Source organism: Lichenostomus cassidix, chromosome 2 (genome assembly GCF_008360975.1).
Source record: "Lichenostomus cassidix isolate B80296 chromosome 2, HeHo_3.0, whole genome shotgun sequence".
NCBI lineage: Eukaryota > Metazoa > Chordata > Aves > Passeriformes > Meliphagidae > Lichenostomus > Lichenostomus cassidix.
The window spans coordinates 146709632-146737436 of record NC_139482.1 but is presented as its reverse complement, the minus strand read 5'-3'; the positions used below and the strand labels follow the sequence as shown (position 1 = coordinate 146737436).

General features: G+C 43.1%; 1 protein-coding gene across 1 annotated transcript in view; it reads left to right on the top strand.

Annotated features, from left to right (window-relative positions):
- The window catches only part of COL22A1 (collagen type XXII alpha 1 chain), a 221667-nt gene extending 195604 nt beyond the window's left edge, over positions 1–26063 (top strand). Inside the window, exons 48-65 of the mRNA XM_085053637.1 lie at positions 549–602; positions 1432–1485; positions 3016–3069; positions 4385–4438; positions 5278–5331; positions 6387–6440; positions 6998–7042; positions 7966–8019; positions 9057–9110; positions 10867–10920; positions 13363–13434; positions 15194–15229; positions 16092–16136; positions 16426–16605; positions 20729–20795; positions 22553–22735; positions 23102–23179; positions 24147–26063. Of these exons, the coding sequence (XP_084909763.1) occupies positions 549–602; positions 1432–1485; positions 3016–3069; positions 4385–4438; positions 5278–5331; positions 6387–6440; positions 6998–7042; positions 7966–8019; positions 9057–9110; positions 10867–10920; positions 13363–13434; positions 15194–15229; positions 16092–16136; positions 16426–16605; positions 20729–20795; positions 22553–22735; positions 23102–23179; positions 24147–24334 (1380 nt within the window). The 3' untranslated portion in view covers positions 24335–26063. The remainder of the gene's footprint in view (positions 1–548; positions 603–1431; positions 1486–3015; positions 3070–4384; positions 4439–5277; positions 5332–6386; positions 6441–6997; positions 7043–7965; positions 8020–9056; positions 9111–10866; positions 10921–13362; positions 13435–15193; positions 15230–16091; positions 16137–16425; positions 16606–20728; positions 20796–22552; positions 22736–23101; positions 23180–24146) is intronic.
- The last annotated feature ends 1742 nt before the right edge of the window (positions 26064–27805 follow it).

Genomic DNA, 27805 nt, shown 5'->3' with positions numbered 1-27805 from the left:
TTCTGTGCATTGTTCACACTTTGTTCACCATCACCTCTGTAATTTTCACTGGTAATGCATACATGTACATTTGAATTAACTATCTTGGTCCTGTGTCTCTAGAATAGAAAGAGAAAGAGAGAGAGGAGAGCACTTTCTGGGTATGAATTTTCTGACTGCACCTTAGAAATGCTGGCTTAATTGCTGTTGTCCCTAAAGGGTGTGGACATCTTTGTTGGGCCAGATAATTCCTTATCAAAGTGTGATTTAGTGAAGTTCCTAACAACCTGCCTGCTTTTTAAGGATGTGTAATTCCTCTTTATGCCTATGAGACTAAAACATTAAAACTCAGTTATGCTGGGTCTGCTCAAAGGCCATTTTCCACATATATTCCTGGCTCCAGCACTGGTAGTAAAAGCCTAGAGAGGAATTTAAGAGGAGGGCAAGGAGGGCTCAGTCCTGATTCTTGAGTTTTATTCTTGAATGTCCGAGTGTTTTATGAAAGAGGTCAAAAAGCTGTCACAACACTGAATCTCATTCACTTTCAATGGCTCTTTTTTTATTACCAGGGTGCTAAAGGAGACCGTGGTATGACTGGGGAAGTAGGAGAAAAAGGTGACCAGGTAAAAAAAGAGTGTGCTTTCCAGCAGTGCTGTCACTGTGATTGTTCCTTCATCAGTAACTCCTATGATGCCTGTAGAAGAACTCCCTTCTCCAAGGCAGAGCAGGAAGATGGGAGCTCTTCATCACTGACAAACCACAAATGGGTTATGCTGAAGAACCACAGAAATCCTCCACAGACTTCCATCCTCATCTCCAATAAACACCTCCCAGTACCATCTGTTTCCTCTCCTCTAGATTGAATGCATTGAATCCTCTACATCACCTAACCCTTACTCATTTCCTTGGATAATCTCTAGACGATATCCAGGAATTCAGGTGCCTTTGGGTTGAAAAAGACAGTGTTTCTGTTTGTCTCAGATGATGAATGTAAGGAGGACCTCTTTTAGGAGGGACTGAGATGCGACAGGGAAGATGAGAATGATTTAAAATAGAGAAAACTTCATAGTTAATTTTGCCAAGGGCTGAGTCACTGGTTTAAGGTGCAAATCAGCAACTCTACAATGACATTTGTAGGACATTCTAAACAAGTTTGCTTTCCCGACTGACCTCCTGTCTTCTGGAATTCCACAATATCTGCTCGCATCTTCCATTAGCATAGACTAAAATACACATTGGAAAAGGTATACCTGAAGTTTAACTGTTATTTTTGAAATACATGCTTTGCAAAACAAGGTTTCATTTAAAAAAGCAATGGTTCTTTGTGTCCTTACAACCAGCTCTTTGTGAATTGACTCATTTTGATGTTGCCTTGCAATAATCACCAGTTAGCTTTTATACAAGTAGATATGTGACTAATGCATAAATAAAGTCTCTGTTTCCATTCTGCAGGGCCACCCTGGAATGCCTGGCTTCTCAGGGGCTCCTGGAAACCCTGGTCCACCTGTAAGTTCCTCTCTTGTAAAGATGATCCTGTTGTTTTCTTGCTAATAAAGGGTGTTGCAATCTCCATGTGGTGGAAGAGACCGTTTCCATCTGTTTGGGCATAGAATTTGCACTTTCCAGTGGGTTCCTAATGATCCCCTGAGTGTGATAGAGGTCCCCACTCATGGTAATTGCTATTTAATACATTGGCCACTTTCCACTGATTGCTTCAACTCATTCTGTAAATTGTTGCTAAGCTTCAGTTGCTCTCTTTGCACAACACAAAGATGATGATGAGAACTCTTCCATAGGGACTGTTTAGTACATGTATAGGTGCTTTCCTGTATGTGGAATAAGTTGTTAGTCTAGAACTGGCAGATCTAAGAGCATTTTACTTCTCAATTTTACACAGTGGCATGAGACTGGATTTTCTTCAATTTTCATGCCATGTGAGTTACTTTTAAATTAAAAGGCCTTTTACACATCTCCTTCTTCATCACAGTCTTCCTCATTCTTAGTTCTGCTTTCTCCATGAATGCAATTATGCTTCCTTGTGTTTAAAAAGGGGTGACAGTGCAGAATGAGGGTTGAAATCACTTGGTTCTCCCGCTGGTGATATCTCTGCTTTACCTCCTTCAAGTTTGGGGATTTTTTCTGAGTGAAGGACTTTTCTCTCTGAACCATCTTTCATTTCCCAGAGTCATCACTGCTCATATTGCTGCTTACAGTGCAGTTTGGCTCTGCAGTACTCAGGGTTGGCCACCTTCATCTGTTCTGGAGGTCAGCACAGCCTGAATTCACATTGCCCTGACTAAATGTCAGGACATACCAGAAAAAGGGGGTTAGATTAAAATTCCATATTCAGATGGTAGCAGTGCCTAAAGGATGCTGAATGCTTTGCTGCTGGGACAACATGTAGACTTGCTTCATGGGTCATTTGAGCTCCTGTGAGCATTATTGTGGGAGAAGTTAATAACAAACACATTTGCTGTGTCTCTATTAACCTAATACTGCTACAACTACAGAGTTATACCAGTGGGATTAAAACACTTAAAATTGTCCTATGAGACCTTCTGAACATACTCACAGCCAAAGGAAATGTGCAAAGTAAAACTGAGCCTGTCAAAACAGAGCAAAATGTGATGTCCCCTAGACAATTTTGTACTTCAGCTTTTGCTGACTTTTCCCTCTGTCTGCATTGACTCGTGGCTTCAGGAGTTTGCCTGCCGCAGAGTGTGCTTCATAATTTCAGTTCTCCCATAATTGCTGTTCTTCAAAGCTATTTTTGTCATGATTGGCTTTTTCCTATTTGTCCCCTATTTTGAGAAGGAAGAGCCAAGACCAAACTCAAATATCTGACTATTTCTGGCTTTGGAGGCTGATTGAGTGCAGAGGTCGTCAGTGCTTTTCAGTGATGAATGAAGAAATGGAATGAATGTTGAACTGAGTGACTAAAGAAAGCTCCAGAGTTGCCAGCTGTGGTAGGGAATGTGTTGAAAAACATACAAAATGCATTAATCATTCACGTTATTTCTGCTTTACTTTGTTTAGGGATCAGATGGGGCACCAGGACCAATAGGACCAGCAGGAAACCCAGGAGACATAGTAAGCTCTGAGCTCTGTGCTTCCCCATGGCTTCACCTATGTTTAGGCCTGTGAATTAAAGCTGAGCTGGCACCCATGTAATGTCCTTTGAAAGCTCCTCAAAATAGTCAGCCTGCATCAACTCTACACCTGCAAGTAGAACCTCCACAGTAACCACAGATTACTCTGTTCTTGGTTTGGCTTTTTTTTTTACTCACTAAATGAGACTCCAAATTTGCCGGAGGATAATCCAGTCCATAGGACCTCTGTGGAGGGTTTTGCAGCTCTTCTCTCTCTGTCCTTGCTATCTCTTAGTCTTCAGAACATGATTACTAAATATATTAAGATGCTTCATGACCTAAGGCTAATATCTGAAGTCTATGTGGGGTTTATCAAAATATAACCAGCAGCCTGTTGAAGGATGTCCCAGCACAGACTGCTGAGATGCTGGGGCCTGACATCATTTCCTGGCACCACCAAAAATACCAGTACAGGTATAACCTTTGAGAAACCCATGAAGAATTTTGCCACTGCTGTTTCATTTGAAGGGTTTTCAGATGCTGCTTTATGGTAATGCATCAAAAAACCCTAGGAGAGACAGGTAAACTAATTGATGCCAACTTCAGCTTGAAAAGTTTAAAATGAACCTTCCCAGAAGAATACACACTGTTGAGTTGGAGCAGTTTAAGACTGTGTAGTTCTGTGATTAATTTCTAGAGCAAGGTTTCCTAAAGGACAAGGTGCATTTTGCAGATCCATTTCACAACCTGAACTTCTTCATAAGTGAGCAGTGATGGTCCTCCTGTTTGCTGTCATGAAATGAGTGAGCACTCTCACCAGAGAGGCCAGAGACAAGATGAACTGGCTGGCTGAAATTCCATTTCTGATGGAAGATAAGGTTGTGACACTGTGAAAGACCTGGGATGACATTGTCCAGTCCTGTGGAATAAGGGGAATTCTTGGGACAGTCAGCGAGGCACTTCTTGTCATTTAAAAGCACTTCATACTCATTTAAAAGGTATAAAATATATAGCTGCTTCCAGGCTGGAGACTTCATCCAGGAAGTTAAGGATGAAATATTAAATATAATTAAGCTTCAGAAAAAACCCTACCAATTTGTAAGAACTCATACATTATACTGAATTTTTTATGTGAAAAGAGAGCCATCCATTCTAAACTAGAAGGAGTTCAAGGAAACCTCAGAGACTGTGTGACATGGGCTACAAGACCAGCTTCTCACAGTTGTCCCATGTCAGACTCTGCATGTGATAAATCTTTATCTGTTAGAAGCATCTGAGGAGCTTGCCTCACCCACAGTATTTGTTCTTTCTTTCAGGGCAAAGATGGTCCTCCAGGTCCACAGGGCCCACCTGGGCTACCTGGACTTCCAGTGAGTGTGATTAAGCTTCCTCTAATTCAGTGCATTAAGTTATTCACACACACGTAGGTATGTAAAACAAAGAGGTGACACTTCTGAGGTGCTTTGAAAGCCATGTGTGGTCTGTAACAGTGTCTGTCATGCTGATGCAACATCCTTGGTCCAGGACAGTGTGGATGATGTATTTGATCACTTTGAAGCAAAGTGTTAATAACAATGTGAATCAGGTCTGTTCCTTGCTGTCTCCTCACTGGAAGGAAAATTCTTATACAGAACACAAAAATCAACTTACAACTCCAGTGTAAAGGCAAAATGATTCCAAGACTGGGATATTGACTTTGTCTGAATCCAGTCAAAATTATTCCTTTGCACTGACTCAAGTTCAAGTGTACCTTGGGCATAGACTCTGCTCTTCTATAAAATGTAATAGTACTGAAAAGGGCAGGAAAAAGTACTGGGAAGGCTACAAATACATAAAAGCAAAAAAGGCAAAAATCATCCGGCATCATTACAACCTTTTGGGACTTTTTTCTCTGTCATAAGGATAGAGCCAGAGAAAATTCTACTGTAAGGTAGCCTACATGAATGAAGATAATGGCGTTATGATGATTTTTAAGAGCTGGTTTTGGAATCATGATTTAAGATTGCTGGAAAGGGAGCTATTACCATATTGGAAAGAGAAACACTTTATGCTGTTACAGGGGTGTGGCAGGGAGAGATTTACAACAAAGCTATAGAAGTAGGAAGGATTTTGGAGGTTTAGGCAAACATAAGCATGCCATGATGAGACAAAAACCCCACCAATCTTATTTATTGATTCCTTTTACCCTGTTTTGCATTTCATTTAACAGGGCATTGCTGGTAGTGATGGCAAGGATGGCAAACCAGGATCTCTGGGGGAGCCGGTAATGTAATTTAAAACTGTTTTGCTCAGGCAATCAGAAGCTGTATCCAGTTGTTGTTTTCGGAGCTGCCTATCTCTGGACTCCTTAGGGGGAATGAGGAGCTTTGTTTGCACATCTGTTTTTAACACCAGAAGGACTGCATTGTCTTGAGCGATTTATAAGCATGTCACACGAGCAATCTTGAAAAGAAACTGAGTTTTTTGACTTTTACAACTACCATAAATACACTAAAACTTAGTGACTCCACTTTTACAGCTGCCTTAAACACCGAGGAGAAAGAAGGTTGTCTTGTACCATTAAACCTAGTGATCCATCCTTTTGATAGAAGTTTATGGGGCATTAAAAGTTTAGAGGGGGTGTCTTTAAAGAAGTTTTTTTCTGCATTGCTCTGAAACAGGTCTGTTGTCCAGAATTAGAGGGTTTCTATTTGATTGTCTCTACTTAGTCTATACTTGCATTTGCTGAGGGAAAAAAGCTGAGCCGTGACATTGTCAGCTAAAAGGAAAAGTTAATAAATTTGGCAGTGAATGTTATTTCTTGCAATTATGTTTGTTACATGAAGAATGTACTTCAAGTATCAGGCATTGCCAGCCTCTTTCAGTGAGTTGTCAAATGGGACTTAGTGGTTCTGAGAAGAGCCAAATTCCAAGTCATTGGGACAACTGCTAAGTAGATGAGTGATTGTCACAGCAGCTGCAGTTTGTGTTTGCACCAAACCACCCAATTTCTAAGTGCAAATGCTGATTTTGCATGTGCTGATGAAGTATAGGTGCCGCTCTGGGCATTACCCATCTGACACTGCAAAGATGCACTAGTCCAGAGCTGTAAAACACCTCAGGAGCTCAGAGTGCAGGTGACAGTGCAGGTCGAGGTGTGTTTGGGAATGTCTGTCACTGCTGCTCTCCTTGCAAACTCAGACTCCAGCACTGCTGGAGAAACCCTGGGTTTGACAGTTCTCGGTGACGTTACGTCTAAGGGAGAAGAGTGGGAAGCTTTCAACAGCAGAGAGACAGACCTGGGACTCTCTCTAACATGAGCATTATTGTTTCCCACAGGGAAAGCCTGGAGAACAAGGGCTCCCAGGCCGGGAGGGAGCCAGGGGATTACCGGTAGGTGCTGCTCTGAAGGATTCCATCCACTCAGTCTTCTGTACTCGAGTCAGGAAACATTTCTTGGGCAGATTAGGTTCTTTACTGATGCAAACATATAACCAGTCATAGCATTGTGACTAAATAAATACCTAAATAAGCAACAAAAGTAGAACACAGACATTTCTGAAATTTTCACACTTGGTGAAGATTAAATCCCTCACCTAGAAGTTAAAGCACAGAACCTTATGACACCCTTCTACCAGAAGTCACAGCTGTAGTCCTTGTGTTCTGTTGCATGTCCTCTGAAAGAGTGGGGACAGTAAAATTTAGGGTTAAATATTCTATTGGCTGGTCACACCAGGGATACACGGACCAGAGCCTTGGTTTCATGGCCTAAGGAGCTATGGAAAGTTTTTCCTGTGATGTGGCTCTTCCTAAATACTCCCTGGAACATGAGTGCTCCATGCTGACCACTCCCCAGTAACCTTTGGCAAAACTGGAAAGGTTATGAAATAAGCATTCAAGCTAGAGTTTTCTTGGTGATGGGTAATTATTGATTTAATTCCCTTGTGTAGGGTTTCAAAGGACAGAGAGGAGATACAGGTCCCCCAGGTCCCCGGGTAAGTAACAGGTACCTCATGCACAGTCCTTTGGAGAAAAATTGTGTGAAGTTGCCCTTTCTGAGACAGTAGGTAAAAATGATGACGGTGTTTCATGTGGCTGTTTTCAACTATGATTCCATGGGCCACATCTATGGCACAAAATTGACAGCAGCTGTGTTTATTCCCTCTGCTGAGCTTCTGATTCTGGGGAAGGTGAGGCAGCTGTTAGAGCTGAATCCTCTGATGTTCCCTTTGAGATAGTCCTTGGTGAGGAAGCCTCAGGGATGCCTCCATACCACATCCTTCTGGCAAAAATACTGACAAGGTGAGGAACCCTACTGCACTTGTTGGACAAGTATTGGCTCTCTTCCAAAAATGCTGAAGAAGTGCAAAACAAGTTCAAGTACAAACTAAGAGAAATGTGAATAGAAATGTCCCTTTGACTTAGTTGCCTGTGGATCATAAAACCCAAACCTCAAGTCCTGCATGAAAAGTGTTTTCCACTCTGTTTGGAGCTCCTTGGTATAAAAGGGGGGATACAAAACTGAATGTTCTTCCACCTAATTCTGCCTTTTTCACAGGGGAATAAAATTCTCTGCTTGCAGCTTATGTGAAAAATCCAGTGCTAGAGTTTCTCATCTCTTCCTCATTATGATAGATTCTGTATCATGAATGTGTTGGTGGTTTTTGGTGCCTGCAGTAGCAGTGGCAAATAATCTGCTGGAAAGCAGAGCACTGCCTTGTGCATCACTTACAGGAGATGTTTCTGAGTTATTTTTATAAGCTGCGTGTCATATAAGATGAACGAGGCTCTTGCTGGCTTTAAAAAAGTTTTCACAGAGCTCAGTCACATTTTGCAGAAACCCCATACACTTGTAGTGGTGATACTGGTCTGAATTTGACCTTGAGCTGATCTCTCTTCCCTTTTTGCTGAATTGCAGGGGGAGCCAGGTGTGGCAGGTCCTGCTGGTCGTGAGGGGCCACCAGGGAAGGATGTAAGTGCACCATTTTGAGCAGAAATGAATCTCCTTCTCCCTGACAAATGAAAATTTTAATTCACAGTGACCCTGGCCTGAAACAGCTGCAGAAACTGCAATAAAGGGTGAATTACTGCAGGGAGTGATGTGTGCAAAGATCATTAGGGGAAACAAAGAATTAGAGGGCCTTTGCCACTGCTCAGCTGCTGACGCTAAAATGTCAGATGTATCTTTGGATAAGCAGAGCAAGCAGCATTGTGTGAAACCCAGGCTGTGCTGGGTAGCCATGGACCATCCTTCTGGCACCCATCTCTGAGCAGTGTTTCACTCTGCAGGTCCCACCAGGCCAGGCTCTGTCACTCTGCCTCTGCCACAGCTGTATCTCACTGAGCGTGTCGCTCCATTGAAGTCTGTGAAATACCTATGGAATAAATTGCTGCTGCTCAGAGGAAAGAAAGATGATACAAACAATTCCTCTGGCATGATTAGTGTCAAGTGCAGCCGTATAACAAAGTCCTGGGAGGGTGCAGCTGACGTGGGATCCTGCAGCAGCTGCTGAGCAATGTTCTGAGCAGCTGATGTGCCACTGCCATGGGACCTGGAGAAGTGGCTTCTCATTTGCACTCCCTCGTGTCACTGGAAACTGGTGTGCTGTAAATGATACCCTACAAAGCAAAATGTAAGACAGACATAAAGGAACCCCTCAGAGAAGATGGAAGCAGTTCTGAAGCCTCCCTGAAGAGAGAACAGTCTTGTCAATTCTTGAGAGGTATCAGAGAATCTCTGTACCTAAGAAATACAGCTTTAAGATAATCCAATAATAACCTGATAGAAATGGTTTCTGCCTGTAATCAGGATGCATTTAGTGGTAGGTGTTTAAAATTCAAAGGGTTGATCTTCCTCATAAATAATTGAAAGAGGGCAGAGAGACTCTTTTAATACTGTTTCCCCTAATATGTGAACAGTGTAATTTAGTAGGAACATTTTAAAATGTTTGTTCACTTGCCTCCATGGCAGGTCTTTGTCACTCACCAGATTACTTCTCTTCCTTTCAGGGTGATCCTGGTCCCATAGGACCACAGGGCCCTCGAGGACCCCGAGGGCAGCCGGTGAGTTTTCTCTCCTTGACAAGCCATTGCAGGAGGTACAATATAGTTCACAGAATGGTTTGGATTGGAAGGAACCTTAAAGATCATGTAGTTCTAATCCCTGGCCATGGAAAAGGATACTACCCACTAGGCCAGGTTGCTCAGAGCCCCATCAGCCTGGCCTTGAGCACTTCCAGGGAAGGAGCATCCATACACTGTGTGTAGAGAGAATGTTCTGCAGTCCAGAACTCTGGTTTGAAAAAAGAGAGTGAAGGAAGATTCAGATAATGTTTGATTAAAATGCTTTGCCTTCTTTCAGAATGACAAATAAGAATGATATTGCTAGAAACTGATGAAGACATAATAGTGCACTGGGTTAATGGTTGCTGACTCAGTGGGAAGAACAGTTCAATGGATTCTGTCGGTACTGCAGAGTCAGAAATACTCATATTTCAATCCTGTCTCTGGGATCTCACTTATTTCCCACATGGTCTCAGTTTTCAGAGGTGGATGATCACTGTGGGTGCCCAGGCTGAGTTATGTGGGGTCCAGTTGTGTTACTGTTCATTTGTATGATTTTATTACAACTTCAGTGCAGAAATTGCAATCTAGTTGACATTTCAAAAAGTGCCATTTGGGATGGCTCAGAAATTACTTTTACTAAATTCCTGGGGCTTAGGAATTCTGTCTTAAAAATTAATTCTTATCAAATATGAGTTGAGGTCTCACTTGCTGAACCAAAGCACGTCTTTAATGTGTTGCAATGAACGAGTTCTTCTTGGAGGATCTGGTAGTGAAACAGATTCCACAGCATAATCTGTAATCAGGGGAAAATGTTGACTCAGCCAGCAATGCCAGGAGCTGGAGCAGCAGGTCCTTCCAAGCTGGGAAGGTTGGACTGCAAGAATGTATGGAGAGCTCCTGTGTGTACCTCAAAGTTTATCTCATTATTCCTGTACTGCTGCCATCACTCACTATTGTGTCATGCTCCTGCACAACACTAGCAGTGAGTAAAAATATTGAAGAGGTAGAAATTATCATATCTCCAGGCCATATTCTTCTTTGGAGAAGAGATACTTAAGGTTTTGTATGTTGGAGGACAAAGTCTTGTTCTTCCTCATGTTTCTTATCTAAAAAGGAGTGTGAGGCATGAATTTGAATGTTGACAGTGCAAGGGCTGGTCTTTATGGTCAACTCCAATGCAGGGAAAGACTGCATGGTAAGTTGAGAGGAGCAGAGTGTAGAACTTCATCTCACCAAACTTTGTAGATGATCAGCTCAACTGCTTTGTTAAGGAACAGTGAGAAACAGGTAATTTAAAAAGAAGATTTACCTCATTCTGACTTGTTTGGTGTCAGGGAAGTATCAAATGCTTCAAGACTTTATAACAAGTCTTTCTCTCCATCCCCCAAAAAAGAGGAAGTTGGAGATGATTAAACAGTCTTGTCTGAACACTGGTGACTTGCAGCAGACAAAGCAGGTGGCTACATCCTTCCAGAAGGATGCTGCATATAATAAGGACAAAGGTGAAGGAAAGGAGAGGAAGTGCTGGTTTGGTCCTCCTCAGGTGTGTGGATTTGGATCCACATCTCAGTTTGTGTGCTGAGATCAGCCATGCAATCAGGGATGCAGAAGCTGTGAGGTCAATTGGAAATAATATACTCTATCAGGAGAGGAGACTGAACAACGTTAAAGGAATCATGGCTAATGTAAGTTTAGCTGAATATTTCTCATTTTAGCATGCATTACATCGCTAACCTTTTTCCTTTTGACACAGGGCAAGAATGGATTGCCTGGATCTGCAGGAGAACCTGGCCCAGCAGGTATCCCAGTAAGTACCACAAAGGGAAACTTGTGCAGCCAGGAGAGGTGACTGATGAAGTGTAGGTGGAGTGGATTATGTGTAGCTGGTCACCATCCCCAAGGTTTCCATGTCTGAAGATGGGTGATCTGAAAATCACTGGCTGACCATGACTTTGGAGGGGGTTTGGCTGTGTTCCTGGAATTGAGATGCTAGCTGGGTCATCACTTTTCCCAATGAAAGTTAAGTGTTCAGAGCAAATGGAAATGATTGATTGCCTAGCATGGAAAAAAGATTGGCATGCCTCATCTTCACCAGTAGATTTTAATTTTGCCAAGCAGAGAGCGTGCAGCCAGCAGAGAGTTATCACAAGGAAGGAGAGGGCCTCGGGGAGCTGGCAGGCTGCCATCGAGGAATAGTGGCAGCAGAAAAATCCTCACAGGCACTTGGGGGAAGAAGAGACAGCAGGCAGTAAACCAAGATCAGGAAGCAGAATGAAACTCCCCTGAGGCCATCCTGTGGGGAAGAACAGCTTGGAAATGAAGAGCTGTAAGAAGGACAGTGAGGAGCTGGTGGTTTGGTTGTTTTTTGTTTTTTTTTTTTACTCTGTTCTGTTGCTGAAATCTGTCCAGGATTCAAAAAATCCATGTAAATATCCTTTTGTGTCCAGGAGCATCTATCACAATGCAGGGCTCTTCCCTGTATTTGCTCATGGAGACAGTACAGCTTGCTGTACTATTGAATTAATAGGGAAACAAAGGCAGAGCAGGAGGAATGTGAAAAATTGCAGCAGGACTTCATTCTTTGTGACCCTTGCAATGTCATAAAGCCACATAAGTCTCACCACAGACATGTTCCCTGATCAGGCATCTGCAGGGATGTGTCAGAGAAGACACACACTCTTTCTGTGTGGGGAGGTGGGACAGGGGTGGTGCAGTCTTACAGCCTTTCTGCACCAAAAAATAAGTGCCACAGTTTTTTTTTGTCCTTGACATAAGCTCTTCTTACCTTTCTGGGACTGCTTCCATTGTTTCTTGCCCCATGGATCATTGCTTTTGCCTTTTCAAACTTCTTTTCTTCTTTTTGTTACACCCACCCCTGTTCCAAATACCTCTCACTGCTTTTTTGCCTTCTGGGTTTTTATCAGGTCACTGTGGCTTTGGGATGCCTGGTGAATGCCAAATGGGGATTATTATTTTAATCATCATAGTGTTATCACAGTACCTATATGATGTGACCTAGGGACTCACCAGGCTGCTTCCTGCACAAACAGCACCATAGCAGCCTTTGCTCCAGAGGATTTAGAGTCCAAAAATAACATAGGAGATTGAAAAAGGATAAAGTCAGATGAATGAGGAAGGGGAAACAATGAGACAGTGTTGGTCAGCAGAACAGACAGTCATCTCATCATTATCTTTCTCTGTCATTAAAATGAATCCTCTCCTTTTCATAAAGGTTATTATGGGAAGTATCTCCTTGTGCTGTACATAAATCCATTTATTTTGAAATGCACTAATTTCGTTCACAGTGTGCTGTGACAAGCCAATATTTTATATTTCTATTTTGAAAAAAAAGGAGAAGTGAGGAAGGTTATCATGGCAATAAGGGTGATTTTTTTTCCACCTTCACCATTCTTGACTTTTAATCACAAGGTAAAACCTGCCAGGAACTTTCTCCTTTTGCATTTGCTGTTGGACAGTGCCCATCACAATTCACAGTGCTCATGCTTCAGCCCACAGCAACACAGTCCAGCCCCTGAAGTCTCCAGGGCAAGTTGCACACCCCAAATAAATCCATGTGTGCCTTGTGCCTGTCAGGCTCATTGGTTCTTACTTTGCACAAGCTTTACTCTCAGGAGAAAAATGTCTATGTTCTGAACTAAAAAGTGGTGGACAAATTTGTGAAAGCAAAGGTTAAAGTAAGAGTTAAAACTACATCAGAAATGTGTGTGAAATGGTTCTGTATAATGAACTGTCATTTAAACTGCCCTGATCTGTAAGGAAAAGGGAGAGTTTGACAGAATATATCAAGAGATAAGTGAAAGACAGACATGTCATAAATTGAACCTGTAAATAAAGGCAAAGGAGAAGCTCTGTAGCTATCTGCTGGTTGTATGCTTGGATTTGAGCAATTTGACCACCTGCACTGTTTCCCTGTCATCACCCATTCCAGCATTTCCACTCTCAACACCCCCTTATAAACCATGTGACACCACAACACCCATGAAAAACACCTCCTGCCCCTGCCATAATCGTCCCTTCCTTTTCATCTTCTCCCAGGGACCCTGCGTATTAATAATTCAGCCATGGTGCCTGCAACCTGCTTTTCTAAAATACTTTGTTCTTCCTTGTCCGTTTTGGGGGTCCTGCTTGTAAAGTGAAATTTCCCACTTCCATATATCTATAAGGGGATGCTCTAGGAAAGAGGTGTTGGGGAAAGGGCTGCTAGTGTTTGTCTCATTTCTGTCCTAAGGGTCCCAAAGGAAACAAAGGAGAAACGGGCAGCCCAGGACTCCCTGGCTTTATAGGACCCCGAGGACCACCTGTGAGTATGTCTGGGGATGGATTAGATCCTCTCTTTACCTGCTTTTAAATGTTAGACTGATGAAGATGGGACAGTCATCTTCAGTTAGGTGAAAAAAAAAAGCATATGCAGGAGATCTGAGAAATCCAGAAACCATATAATTTTACTTCCAAAGGAAAATGGACTGCAAAAAAAGCATTTTTCATATGCATGAACTATAATCTCATGTATGGAGTTGGTACTTGTCAGTCAGCCCTGATAATTAGACTGCAAGAACATGGTTCAATAATCTTCTTAGTACAGGTATGGGGTATTTAAATTCTCAGACTATACCTCTGCATGAACCTTAGATGGACTAAATAGGGAAATTGTGAGTGCTGATAATAATACAGGTATTTCTGATATTTGCCGTTCTGAGGGAAATTCCTTTGTTGCCAGCAACAGAGGTACATTGCAATTAAAGCATTCATATACCTCCCAAAGTGATCTAAAATAATACCTATACACATGACAATATCACAGCCTCAAAAACCAATATCTTTAGACCTTTCAAGGTGACTAAAAGATGTTAAATTCCACTGGAGAGATGAAAAAAGTGAATGTTCAGTAATTTTTTTTCTAGATCTGTTGTGACAAAAAAATGAGATTTAAAAGGTTTTTGTGTGGCTCTAGCAGAGCTGAGTCTTCCACAGGGTGGTTCTTTTCTCCTTCTGTATTTTTTAATGTTTTATTTTATTTTGTAATTTGAAAGGGAGCTTTGGGATGAAAAGAGGAGAAAGAAATATTTCTCTGGAAAATGAATTTTAGGAAGCAAACATGGTGGCCATTTAAAACTGAAGTGGCCCTAAGGAAAACTTGAGTGAGTCTAATGCAGCCTAATTTGGAGCTGATATGATCACACATCTGTAATTAGTTCCATTCCCCATGGCTACACATATAGATGCTAATACAGCTGAAGATGTTATGCTTACAGGTTACAGAGAAAATACCACCTGCATGCACATTGTAGATATGATCATGTGTGTTGATTACAAATAGACTTAAAAAGATTAATTTTTCCATTCATGATATAGGAAAATGGCCAGAATTTCAGCAACAACTAGTTTAATGTTCAATTTGCTTTATCTGCAGTGACTTTTTTATCATTGAAATACTAAAATGGAAACTGTTTTGTCTAATTATCACATTATAAATGCAGGGAAAATAATATGTACATAAGAATAATTCTAAGAGGGTGCTTATTCAAACTGAGATTATTTGAAATCACCTGAAAGAAGAGGTGAGCGCTTGGGGTTAAAATTCCTTTATCACTGTCTCTGTATGTGTTATTCCAGCTGGTGTAATACAAGATGGTACTTCTACCTACAAAATTTACTTCATTTACATCTTTAGACTCTTATGGGTATAATGGTAGTGCTCCTTAAGTTAAACAAGACCATATAAAGTGTATGAAGTTTTGGGAAGTATTAGTAAGACACATATATTGAAAGCAGGACCACACTTCTAATGAAACATCTGCCCTCAGCTGGCTTGTTAGAAATTAATTCTTGTTATTTATGTTTCCATGGGGTGCAAATTCACTAAAAAATACTTTGCAAATAGTAGAATGTGTCTATCCAGGAATGACCAATAGCAGTAGGATAATGATAAATCATGCAAATCTGCTACTGTGTAGAAGAAAACTGTGTTGTCACCAGAAAGCAAGACTTATGGTTATTAGGTAGAGTCTTTCTTCCAGCTCCTCCACTGCAATGCTAAATTGACTTTCTGTGTGTCTTAGGGAGAACCAGGAGAGAAAGGTCCTCCTGGAAAAGAGGTAAGTTAAATTCCCAGTTGTTACAATATAGGGCTGGTGTCATGAGAAAAAAACATTAAGGGTGTTACCAGGGTTGCAACAAATTGTGGGGTTTTTTTTTCATAGAATGGTTTGAGTTGGAAGAGATCTTAAATATCATCTGTTTCCACCCAGCCTGCCAGGGGCAGAGACACCTTGCACAAGACCAGGTTGCTCAGAACCCTATTCAGCCTGACCTTGAACCATTCCAGAGATGGAGCATTCCCAACTTTTCTGGACACCTGTCCAGTGCCTCACCAGTGAGGCATACTGAAAAATTTCTGCCAAATATCCTACCCTCTCTGATTGTGAAGCCATTGCCTCTTACACTATCCCTACAGTGCCTGACAAAAAAAAAAATTGTCCCCATATTTCTCATAAACCCCCCTTTTACTACTGGAAGGGGCTCTAAGGTACCCCCAGAGCCTTCTCTTCTTTAGGCTGAACAACCTCAGCTCTCTCAGCCTGACTCCACAGCAGAGGTACTCCAGTCCTCTGAGCATCTTCGTGGCCTCATATGAACTTGCTCCATTAGGTTCATGTCCTTGTTATGTTGCTGGCACCAGAACTGGACACAGCACTCCAGGTGGGATTTCACCAAAGTGGAGTGGAGGGGGAGAATCACCTTCCTCAACCTGCTTGTCATGTTTTTTTTTTTTTCTCTTTAATTGTTGATAATTGGGAGCAAATGGGGATCTCTCAGGAAATTGTGGAACTGTCACAGAAATAATTTTTCCTCAAGTCACAGGAATAATTTCAAAGGCATGTTTTATTTTTTACTGTAATTATGGATTGTTCTTTTATGTTTACCTTTATGTTTACCTTTTATGTTTACCTGTTGCAGGGCACACCAGGGAAACATGGTGCAATTGGCTCCAAAGGAGAGAGGGTAAGTTGGAGAATATTACTACTTATTTCATTATGTTGAAATAAATAGAGCTATTTTGAGCTAGGGGCTGGGGGCAGAGGTCTATCAAAAGTGAAGCATGGCCAGAGTTTCACAGTCTCCCAGCTCTCTTTTTAATCATTCTCAGTCAGTCATAATTTGTGGATCATTTGTAGTGCACCAGATGTTGTACTCAGTAACTTTGCCAGCTCAACTGTGAGTGTTTCTCTGTGTTTGGAAATCAGAAATTTGCCTCTTATTTTGTGGTGCTAATGTTGTTCTTTTCAATTAGGGCGAGCCTGGCATCAAAGGCGAAAAGGGCCCTCGAGGAGAAAAGGGACCTCCTGGTGACCCTGGGATACCTGGTCATAAGGGCCACCCAGGTCTGATGGGTCCCCATGGACCTCCAGGAGACACTGGGCAAGTTGGACCTCCTGGTCCTCCAGGACAGCCAGGATTTCCAGGACCAAGGGTATGATTGCCAGAGAAAGGCTTTGTACAGTAATTTTCCTGCCACGGGGATCAGAAAAGTGCCTCAGAGTACATTGAGGCTGACAGAAACTAGAGCAGGAACGTGTTATAATGGGGAGGCAGCGCTTTTAGCTCTTGATACCCATAAAGGGGAGCTATAGCACATCTCAGGGAATCTTGGAATCAGAATGGCTTGGGTTGAAAGAGACCTTAGTGACCACTTAATTCCACCCCCCTGCCATGGGCTGTGACACCTTCCACTAGACCAGGTTGATCCAAGCTCTGTCCAACCTGACCTTGGACACTTCCATGGATGGGGGCTGAGGAAGGGTTGTGTGGGTGTTGAATTGCATTTGAGAATAATCCAGACCCATAGCGAGCATGGCCAGTTGCTGATACCTTTTACCCCTAAATGCCTAAATCAGACCCTGTGATGGTGGCTATGGCACTGGAATCTGAAAAAAACCCCTTTCTATAAGGGCAATAATGTGTAGCACTTCATATAGGACTAAGGCCTTCCTCTCCTGCTGGTTGTTATGAGAGACAAAATGCTGAGCTGTGGAAAGGTCACTGCTCTATTCCTGGAAATCCTGGAGTCAGCTCATCAGAATTCATTAAATACTATTTTTGTTTAATATTCTCCTTCCTCTACCCTCCCCCCCCACCACCACCCCGCTGGGAAACAATCTCACTACTGAGAATGCCTGAGGGTGTGTGTGTAGCAGAATAAGAAAAGCTACCAGCAGCAGTGGAGCCACTGTGCCCATCCTGAGGATGAGTTTGAGATCATCTCAGAGGAGGATAAATGGAGAATAATCTCTGATGTAAAAGCTGACTAAATTTTAAACAAAGCATTTCTTTTTGTGTCTCAACAATACAAAGCTTTGACGAAATCAAGTGATGATTATGGAAACTTAATATAACTAATAGGGTTAAAACTTTAAAAGATAGTTTGTAAGCCTTTAAAATATGCTCCACAATTGTGTTTACTGAGTAGGACATGCACTAAGAGCCATCACAAATGGTTAGTACTTAATGACAAATTGTTTCTTTTGTAACCAGCGATACATCTTTTTCTTATGGAAAGTTTGTGTTGGGAAGGAGGAGCAAATAGACCAACTCTATACTTATCAGCAATGTTACTGATTAAAACTGAAATGTCACTTAGCTATTTAATAAAATCTCATTTTTTTAATGAAGAGTAACTTCTAATTCAGAAGACCTCACTAGGTTTTAATAAACATAGAGGATACAAATTGCATCCTTGTGTGTTAAAAGAATAAGTGTGTGGGAAAAACAACATTTTTGCAAGCAGCTCATACACCAAAGAATGCAGTCTTCAGGTTAACCAGAAGTATTTTCAAAACTGACAGAAATGCAAAGAATAATTTTAGCCACAAAAATGAAAAGTGTATTTCAAGTGGAACATCTCACTTTGTGATTTACGAAGGAAAACATTTGATCTTGCTGCTTGAAAATGGTTTATTGTTTAAATGTTACTACATTTTATCTTTTGAGTTTTTACAAAGGTGAGAGTTTGGCTACCCTAAAATCCTTTTTTTAATTATTTACTTGGAAAGCCACAATCCAAAAAATTCTTCCACCTATCAAAAATGCTTTCATAATTTTTTTAATTGCATCATACAGAGTTCTTGTCCACATTACTTTGAGTTCTTACAGCTATTACAGCTGTACAACAGCAACATCACAAAAGAACTAAGAGAAGACATGAAAGATACTGTGCCTTGGGGGCTGGGTAGGGGGCCAAGGCCAGGCAGCCACATCCCCTGTCTCCCTTCAATAGCCTGAAATCAGGAAAAAGCTTGTACTGGTGTGGATGAATAGGTATCATATGCATAAACTGGCTTCTGTTTCCTGAGATAAGGCCTGTTGGCAGGGGATGTATCCAATACGAATGTTTTTAGCAAGTCCAGATACCCAGCATTAGCACGCTGGGGGCACATGTATATCTCTCTGTGAGGAAATGTGCCACGATGAAAAAGGACGTGGGATCTCCACTGTGATCTGGGAGGGCAGAGATGTCTCCTGATGTGATTTCTACTAGTTGTCCTATGACTACATAGGAAGATTATCTCCTATAAGATGGGAAGGAGATAGGAATAGGATGGAGATGGGAATAGTGGTACAACTATTGCCCTCAGACCAGGCTCTCTGCTTAAACCATTGAGCCCATGGTTTGCCAGCAGGCTAGAAATGGAGGATGCTTTTGCAACCATCTCCCACAGCAGAGTCCAGGAAAAGCTGTCAGCCCAGGGCTTGGGCAGGTACACTCTTTGCTAAGAACTGTTGGGATGGCCAAGACCAGAGAGTGAATGGTACCACATCGGGTTGGCGCTTGGTCACTAGCAGTGTCCCCTGGGCCCAGTCCTCTTCGGTCTGTGTCCTGCTGATGTGGACAAGGGCATCGAGGGTACCCTGAGTAGTAAATTTGTGACAACACCAAGTTGGGTGGGAGTGTCAATGTACTCAGAGGGTAGGAAGGCTCTGGGGCGCGATGTGGACAGGCTGGATGGATGGTGCAAGGCCAGTGGGATGAGGTTCAAGAAGAGCAAGGCCTGGGTCCTGCCCTCATGTCCCAGCAAGGCCTGCAGTGCTCCAGGCTGGGGGCAGAGTGGCTGGAAAGCTGCCCAGCGGGAAAGGCCCTGGGGGTGCTGGCCAACAGCAGCTGAGCGTGAGCCAAAGTGTGCCCAGGTGGGCAAGGAGGCTGCTGGCAACCTGGTCTGCTGTGCCAGCAGTAGTGTGGGCAGCAGGACCAGGGCAGTGATTTTCCCTCTGTGCCGGGCACTGGGGAGGCCACACCTCAAATCCTTTGTCTGGTTCTGAGCCCCTTAGTTCTGGAAGGACATTGAGTTTCTGGAGCAGTTTCAGAGAAGGGAACAGAGATGGTGAGAGGTCTGGAGGACAGCTCCTGTGAAGTCTGAGGGTTCTGGGGTTGTTCTGCTCAGAGAAATGGAGGCTCAGGGAAGACTTTATCAGTCTCTGTAACTACCTAAGTGGAGGATCTATGCACATGGGGGTCAGTCTCTTCTCCCAGACAACTAATGATAGGACAAGAGGACATAGACTCAAGGTCTGCCAGCAATGTTTAGGCTAGACACTAGGAAGAATTTCTTCACAGCAAGGTAATTAGATATTGGAATGGGCTGCCCAGGGAAGTGGTGGAATCACTGTCACTGGTGATCTTTAAGGAAAGACTGGATGTGGCACTCATTGCCATGGTTTACTTGATATGATAGTGTTCAGTCAGAGGCTGTACTTACTGATCTCAGAGGTCTTTTCCAGCCTAATTGATTCTGTGATTGTTTTGAGTCCCTTTACATTCCTCTTTTAGGCAGACCCTGCAGCCCTGTGTATTCTGTGGGTGATGGCATGGCATGTGCTGATCCCTTTGTGGAGGGTTTAGTTTGTACATCATAGAGCCACAGTGTGTTTCGGGTTGAAGGAACCTTAAAGATCATCTGCTGTGGAGCAGAAAGGCCTTGCAAAGTGAGGGCCTTGCTGCCCTTGTAAAATCCTTGCTCACTTCTGTTACTTTGGATAACTAGAAGAATTCTGGGAATGAGTCAGCTAAACTAGAGGTGAAAAACAAGTTACATAATTGTAAAACAATTATTTGAACCAATAAGTGCTCACACCATGGGGCTCGTGATTAGTTACATTTGATACCTGTTCCTATTGTAGTCTGTGGTAATTGGTTAAGCACGTTTGTTGTGCTTCACAAGTATGCAAACTCATAACAAACTTACAGTATAAGAACCCTGGATTTTTGCAATAAAGTGTCTTCGTCATAGCATGGTGAAGATTGTGTGTTTAACACTGCAATCATCTACTTCCAATCCCCCCCAGTATAGGCAGGGAAACCACCCTCTAGATCAGGTTTCTCCAAAGCCCATCTGCCTTGAGCACTTCCAGGGGTGGGACATCTGCAGTTTTTCTGGACAACCCATTCCAGTGCCTCACCACCCTCACAGTAAAGAATTTCTTCCTCACATCTAATTTAAATATTTCCTCTTTTAGTTTAAAACTGTTCCCCCTTGAGCTATCATTATCTGATCCCTTAGCTGTGATTATCTTGTTTCATCACTGTGATTCTGACTCTTTAGGGAGAACCCCCATCTCTAGAGATTCTGAGGAGACTCATCCAAGAGGAGTTAGCCAAGCAGCTAGATGGTAAGTAATCAATACCAGGAAGTCAGAACATGTATCTGAGAGTAGGAAAGATGCTTTCTATAGCTGTGCTGGCACCTGAACCTCTCCTGCTTAAGAAAGGTGGTATTGCAGCAAGCTTGCTTGGAAGATGTGTAAAATGACTAGTGTTTTACAGTTCCCCAAGCTTCGATGTTCCCAGCAATAGCACAACAAGTAATCAGAGTAGATCGTAAACTTGCTTTTGAGGTCCCACCTGGAGAAGAAATGTTCCTCATTTTTGCCTGTGACTTTTGATACTCATCAGTATAAGAAGAGGGACTGGAGGGGATGTGGGCTGCTGTTTCTCTCAAAGTATGTGAATAGCAGACCACTACTGATCCTATTGACAGTGAGATGCAGAGCTGTAGTCCTTCTCACACAGCTCTTGAAGTAGCTGACACACAGCTGCAGACATTTTCCTCCATTCTAAAGATCACAGGTAAATGGAGTGGTTATTTCACAGATTTTATTTACACACTCTCAGTCTTCAATATACACACCAGTCTAAAAGCATTTAAGATTTAGGATCAATGAAGAGAGGATAGAGCACTCTTCTCCCTCTGTTCTGTAGGATGTTTATGTGATGCTGACTGTGTTTTATGGGCTCTCAAGGTTGTTATGGTGTAACCCCAGTAAGCAGCCAAACCCCACGCAGTCTCTAACTCACTCCCCCACCAGTGGGACTGGGGAGAGAATCTGGAGGGTAAAGTCTGGAAAACTCATGGGTTGAGATAAAGGCAGTTTAATAGGGAAAGCAAAAGCTGTGCCCAGAAGCAAAACAAAGTGAGGAATTAATTCCCTGCTTCCCATGGGCAGGCAGGTGTTCAGCCATCTCCAGGAGAGCAGGACCCCATCACAGGTAATGGTGACTTGGGAAGACCAGCACCATCACTCCAAATGTCCCCCCTTCCTCCTTGTTCCCCCCACTTAATATACTGAGCATGATGTCACATGGTCTGCAATATCCCTTTGGTCAGTTGGGGTCACCTGTCCTGGCTGTGGCTCTTCCCAAGCTCCCCTGCACCCCCAGCATGGCTGTATGAAAAGCAGAAAAGGCCTTGGCTCTGTGTAAGCCCTTCTCAGCAATAACAAAAACATCTCTGTATTATCAACACAAATCCAAAACACAGCCCCATACCAGCCACTGTGAAGAAAATTAACTCTACCCCATCCAAAACCAGCACAGTTGTTTAAGGTCTTAGGACTGAAATGGCAGGTAATATGTGCCTGCCTGGAATTGCAGAATATGCTGTTACAGGGAGCTTAGTTACAGCTTCTGACTTCACAGCCGGAGATGGTTACATTAGGCTTTAACTCTGAGTGTGACACAGTCCAGAACAAGAAAAGCTTTCTCCCTACAGACCAGAGACCAGCCATGTGTAACAGAAGCAGTAGGAAAAGGCTCTCCTTTTCAGAGCAGCAATGGTCCCAGTTTAACAGGGATCCACCACCTGCACAACTAAAGGAAGGGACATTACAGATTCTTGGAGGAGGAGGAGAAGAGGATGAGAGAAAGGTTTATGATAAAGTATGAAAATTAGGAGAAATTTAAAGCTACTGAGAAATGAGATTTAAATAATTTAGAGAGTATCAGGGAGGCACAGTCATGGATTAAGGGAGGACAACAAATGGGTGGCCCTGGAAAGTGATCTGTGACAATACTTGGACCCCCTGGTTCTGGCTCTCCATCTCTTTGAGCATAGTCCTAGTCTAACAAACCCATTTCTCTCTCTTCACAGCAAAGTTACCCTATATCCTGGCTCAGATACAGCCTGCACAGGTAAAAGCATCCCATGGCAGGCCAGGACCTCCTGGTCCCCCTGGGAAGGAAGGACTCCCAGGAAGAACTGGCCCTCCAGGAGAGCCTGGCCAGCCTGGACAGACTGGGTCTGAAGGGCCACCTGGACCAATTGGTCCCAAAGGTGAGTGAAACTTGGTGTGCTGGGACAGTCCAGTTGAAGGATGGATCCACTCCACTTTGGCACCCACCTTTCCTTTAAGTAGCATATAAATAGTCCTCAAAATGCAGGTGTTGGAAGTGACCTCAGTCTTTTGAACCAGAGGTGTTGAATATGACCAGCAATTGCCGATATGTTCCACCTCTGGCCAGAAATGGAGCGGGGCAAGTCTTCATTCCCACTTAATGTCCCCTTTCAGAGGACTGGCCACAATTAGGAACTATTTTTACCATATATATTGGCTTCAATGTGGATGAAAAGTCCTATAGTAGTGTTTAGTTCTGTAGACCATGCTCATCAAATCTTATTTTTTTCTTTCCTTTTCTACAGGAGAAAGAGGAGCAAAGGGTGAGAAAGGAGACACTGGCATTGGCCAACGAGGGGAAATGGGTCCTCCAGGAATTCCAGGTGTGTTATTCAGAACACCCCCAAAACACATCACTTAGAACCACTACCAGCACTCAGGTCTCTGCTGTATTAGAGAAACCATCAGGATGACATAAATACAACACATGATTTCTGTAGGATGTGGCCCAAAGGAAAGAGCTATGTCACTGACATCATACCTGGCCACTTTTATTTCCTCAGCCTGATGAATGGGTATAGTGATCCATCTCAGTTACAGCTAAGCTAACTGACCTTTAGGTCAAATACAAAGGGAAGCTTTAATTATTAGATGCACTGTGAAGTGTTCTTTCTGTCCTTTACAGAGTCTTGAGACCACACTGACCCCAGAGGCTCAGGCAACTTCAGATGTTGTAAAAGGTCATATTGAACACCTATGCCTTGGGCATACAGCTTCTGCTTTACTGTTACTGACAAAGCAGCAGCAATATAGTTTGTCTGCAGCCTGAAATTAGAAACCATTGATCAGTTTTGCCTTCACTGCTTTCTTGGGGAAGGAACTATGGGAAACCCTTGTAACCCCATGGTCTGCATTTGGCAGAATGGCCCTGCATTGCCTTCAAATAACAATGGGCCCTCTATGCTCTACACCAATGAGTTCTCTCCCCAAGCTGGCTCTTGCCTCAAGCTTTCCCATCCTCACCTCCTCCCTGTGAGGATTGTATGTCATTAGTTGTCTCATGCAGCTTCACAACCTCAGCATGGCGATAGAGGAAGAGTAGCCATAGCAGACCTGATCATCCCAAGATTGCCATAGGGAGTGGAAATCTTTATTTCAGAGGAGACACACTGTTTAAATCCTTGAGATAGATCCTAACCAAATCCAAATCTATGGAAGCTGCTGTCTGCATCCCAGTTTGGCAGCAAAGCCATCTCCTGTGACCTTTCACTGCTGAGTACTGCACCCTGGGTGTGTCACTCAGGTGTCACTCAGGTGCCTCTCACCAAGGGCATTTTGTTTCTATTTCAGGCCTCCCAGGGGAGCCTGGCTATGCCAAAGATGGGATGCCAGGACCGCCCGGCCCTCAAGGCGAAGCTGGTGTGCCGGGCCTTGCAGGTCCCCAGGGACCCCCGGGAGCCAATGGACAGTGTGATCCCTCTCAGTGTGCTTACTATGCAAGCCTGGCTGCTCGGCCCTCCAATGTCAAAGGGCCATAGCCTGCAGGGAGCACCTCAGACTTGTTTTGAAAACTTGAATTCCTCACACCTGCCAAGAGCTCTCCAATGTCTCCAGCTGCGTTTCTTTTGCGGGAGGTCTTCTAAAGCCAACAAATGCTGCCGGTCGGTCAGATTATTTTTATGAATTATAATTATTATTATTATTATTATTATCTTTGATGTGATATGTGAACTTATTTTTTGTTGTTTTCTCTAACATCAGGGCATATTAAAATGTTAAAAATAAGTGGGGTTTTTTCCTCTTTTGAAGAGCATATAATAGCAATGCGTTGTGTGACTGTTTATGCAAAGCATTCCAATGCCAAATCTTTTATCTGTTATCTGATTAATTCTTTACAAAGCTTAATCCCTCACCCTTTCATCTGAAATCAAATCCTGCAGCCTGGGGCATTAACTGTGACACACAGGCACAGGATGTTTGGTGCTATATGCCATCCACATGGAGGAGGGGAAGATAAAGCCATGCCAAAGCTGGAAAAGGGGTCTCCAGTACATCCAACTCCCAATGGACAGGCAATTTTGAACAGCTAGTGTGTGCTTTCCAGATGATCCTTGCTAAATTTAATGTTCTTCTGCTGATAAATGAATCAATATTCTATAGGAGCTACTTTTTTATGGAGTCATGTGGGATTTCATAGTAAAGGCCTGAAGAGATGACACAGATGATCTAAACTTCCTCACTACTCTCTGTACTCAGAGAGTTTGGTTCTAAGAAATGGAGCTGACTTCCCTCTCTCAGGGAGATGCCTCTTCAAGGTTATCCTCTGTCAGGTCAAGGATCCATGCCAAATCCTCTGTGCACTGTCAGCACATGCACAGCTCCCTACACTGCTTCACCCAAAATTCAGCCAGAGCAGCAAAGAAAGTCCCCTGGTATTAAAAAACTCAGGAAGCAAACTGTGACCCAATTCACTGTTTTGGTTGATCCACTATGACAACAACTTGGCAAGCTGTGTTATTTAGAGGTTGTGTGTGTAGTGCTGGCTGGGCTAGGAGGATTTGATCTCTGATAAAAGGATCAGAGCAGAGAGGTGTTCAGAAACATAGGGGAAATTGTGTTTGAGGGCAAAAGCAGCAAGCCAGACAGTGACCCTTTCTCCCTGTCAGCTAATCACCAAAATCAGAGAATGCAAAGGCAAAGTAGAAGGGGATGGGGTCTGAAAAGACTTTCACAGTAGGTTGTTTGTGAGACTAAGCCTCTGACCAGCCATACCCACCCACTAAGTGCAGATCTGAGAAGTGCTCAGGCCTGGGGTATGTGCCAGCCAGCAAAGCAGCTGCATCCTCAAACCTCTTCTGCACAAAGCAGTTTGTAGTGAGAGATTGGAGTAATGGAGCTGACACAGGCACTAAGTGCTGAATGTGTTTGGGAATCTCATCTGCTCTTTTGGAGACAGAAAAGAGGCACCCTGCCCTGCTAACACATTCACCATATGGCATGGTGCTTCCAAACTGGCCAACCCAAGCAGAAGCCACAGCTGTCAATAACCAGGCCAGAATCAGACCCTGAGGCTAAAGCCCAGAGATAAGCATTTGCCAGCCTTGGAGTCCTTTTCTCACCCAGTAGCAGATAAAATTTGCTTCTGCTTTACTGAAAAATGAAATTAAATAACATGTTCAAATGCCAGGGTTAAACAAAGTCTTTACTGTGTAGCTCTCAGTGGTGCTATTTTTGCTATTTCCTATGCAAATAAACTCTTTGATTTGATTTTACTGTGTTTCTTGCTATGGAAAGACCAATCAAAGTGAAAATACCATGAAGTGAAAAGCTTACCACTTTTAAGTAACTCTCAATGGTATATCTGCTACTGTACTGCATCTTGGGTCAGCTTGCTGGATTTTAGTATTAAGCAAATGTGTTGATCACATATGTAACAGAAACATTTTTCCTTGCCCAGGCTGAGTGAGGCAGAGCAGGGACCCTTAAGGAGACTTAACAGTCTCCTCCTAACGTGGGATGAGACATTGTTTTGGGTAAATGTGATGGTAATGAACAGGTATTATGGAAGTCAAACATGTTAACTGGGCCACACTAATGGGACATTTAATTCCTGTCATGATGGTGACTCCTTTGTCTCTACAGACTTCTCTCATCATCTGTGTCTGATGTGCCATGCATGGCCTAGAATTCAGTACATTCTAGTGCACCATGAGAAGGGAATACATGTAATGATGTTCTGTTAAACAAATTTCAGGTTCTTTAACTCCTATGAGGTCGTAGAATCATAGAATAATTTGGGTTGGAAGGGATCTCTAAGGGTCATTAATGCAATCCACAGTAGGTGATATTCAGTGGCATTCAGTTGAAGGAGAGGGTTTTTTTATAACCCTAAGAGGTTTTTTTGAAAACCCTTTTCATCTGAATTTCTGTGGGAACCATTTCCAAGAGCCTGTAGTAGGAGCACAAGGGACATACTTGCACCTTTAATTGCAGTTGAAAAATCTGCATGGGTTAGACACAGACTACATCGCTGAACATTTTCCACCCATAAAAGGGGATGCAGCCTAATTCCCTTTGCTCCAGCATATTCCCCAGCATATGGCTATCTGTTCAGTCTGTTCCTGGAGGCACCCCAGACTGTGTCTGTGCCCTGAATTCAGTGGGTGCCATTTCCCTGCTTTTCCTTAAACCTTGTTTTCTCTCCAGCCAGTTAAATGACATTTACTGGCAGAATCTGTCGTTAGTGAGCAGAGAATGAGACACGAGCTGCAGATCCAGATCAAGACCCATATTTGTACCCACTCAGATTTTAGTCATCAAATGGAGGTTTCTCTAGCTGCCACCTCTGACAGAAGCAAGGCCTACAGGAATGTGCCTAAAATGTCACCTGCAATAACAGGTAAGAAAGGAGGGTGTATTCAGAGGATTTCGAAAACTGCCACAGTTTTTGCCTCAGTCTGCTTGTGTGTATTTGCAATCTTTGGAAATGTGGCCTGAGATTACTTTCCAAAGCAGGTCTGCCACCTGGGAAGCCAGTAAACCTACAAGTACAGCCCTGGGCATGGTCAGAAGCTGTCCTCCACAAAATGCAGGTGCCTCTGTGCCTGAGCAGGTGACTGTGTGTGTATTGTCTGTCCAGCACCGTGCAAAGTGAACACCACAGGCAGGAGCTGGCAGGCAGGGCAGGGACAGTGCTGGTGGCTCTCTCCTAACAGCCCTGGAATAAGGGAAAGCTGTGACTTTGGCATCTCTGTGTCCCTGTCTCTGCAACCAAGTGTTTGGTAAATGACCATGCAGTCTGTTCACTGAGTCTGAGGTTTAAACCTGGGAATAGGCTGATTTTTTGTTGGACTTTGTTTTGGCCCTGTGGCAATGTACTTTTAAAATTGCATTAGAGAGCCAGAAAATATATTATTCACATTTTTTAAAGGTACACATTGGATTTATGGCACCACTGTCAGTTGCTCTTTTTTTCCCATTTTTATATGATGTGTAAATTACTGTAATTA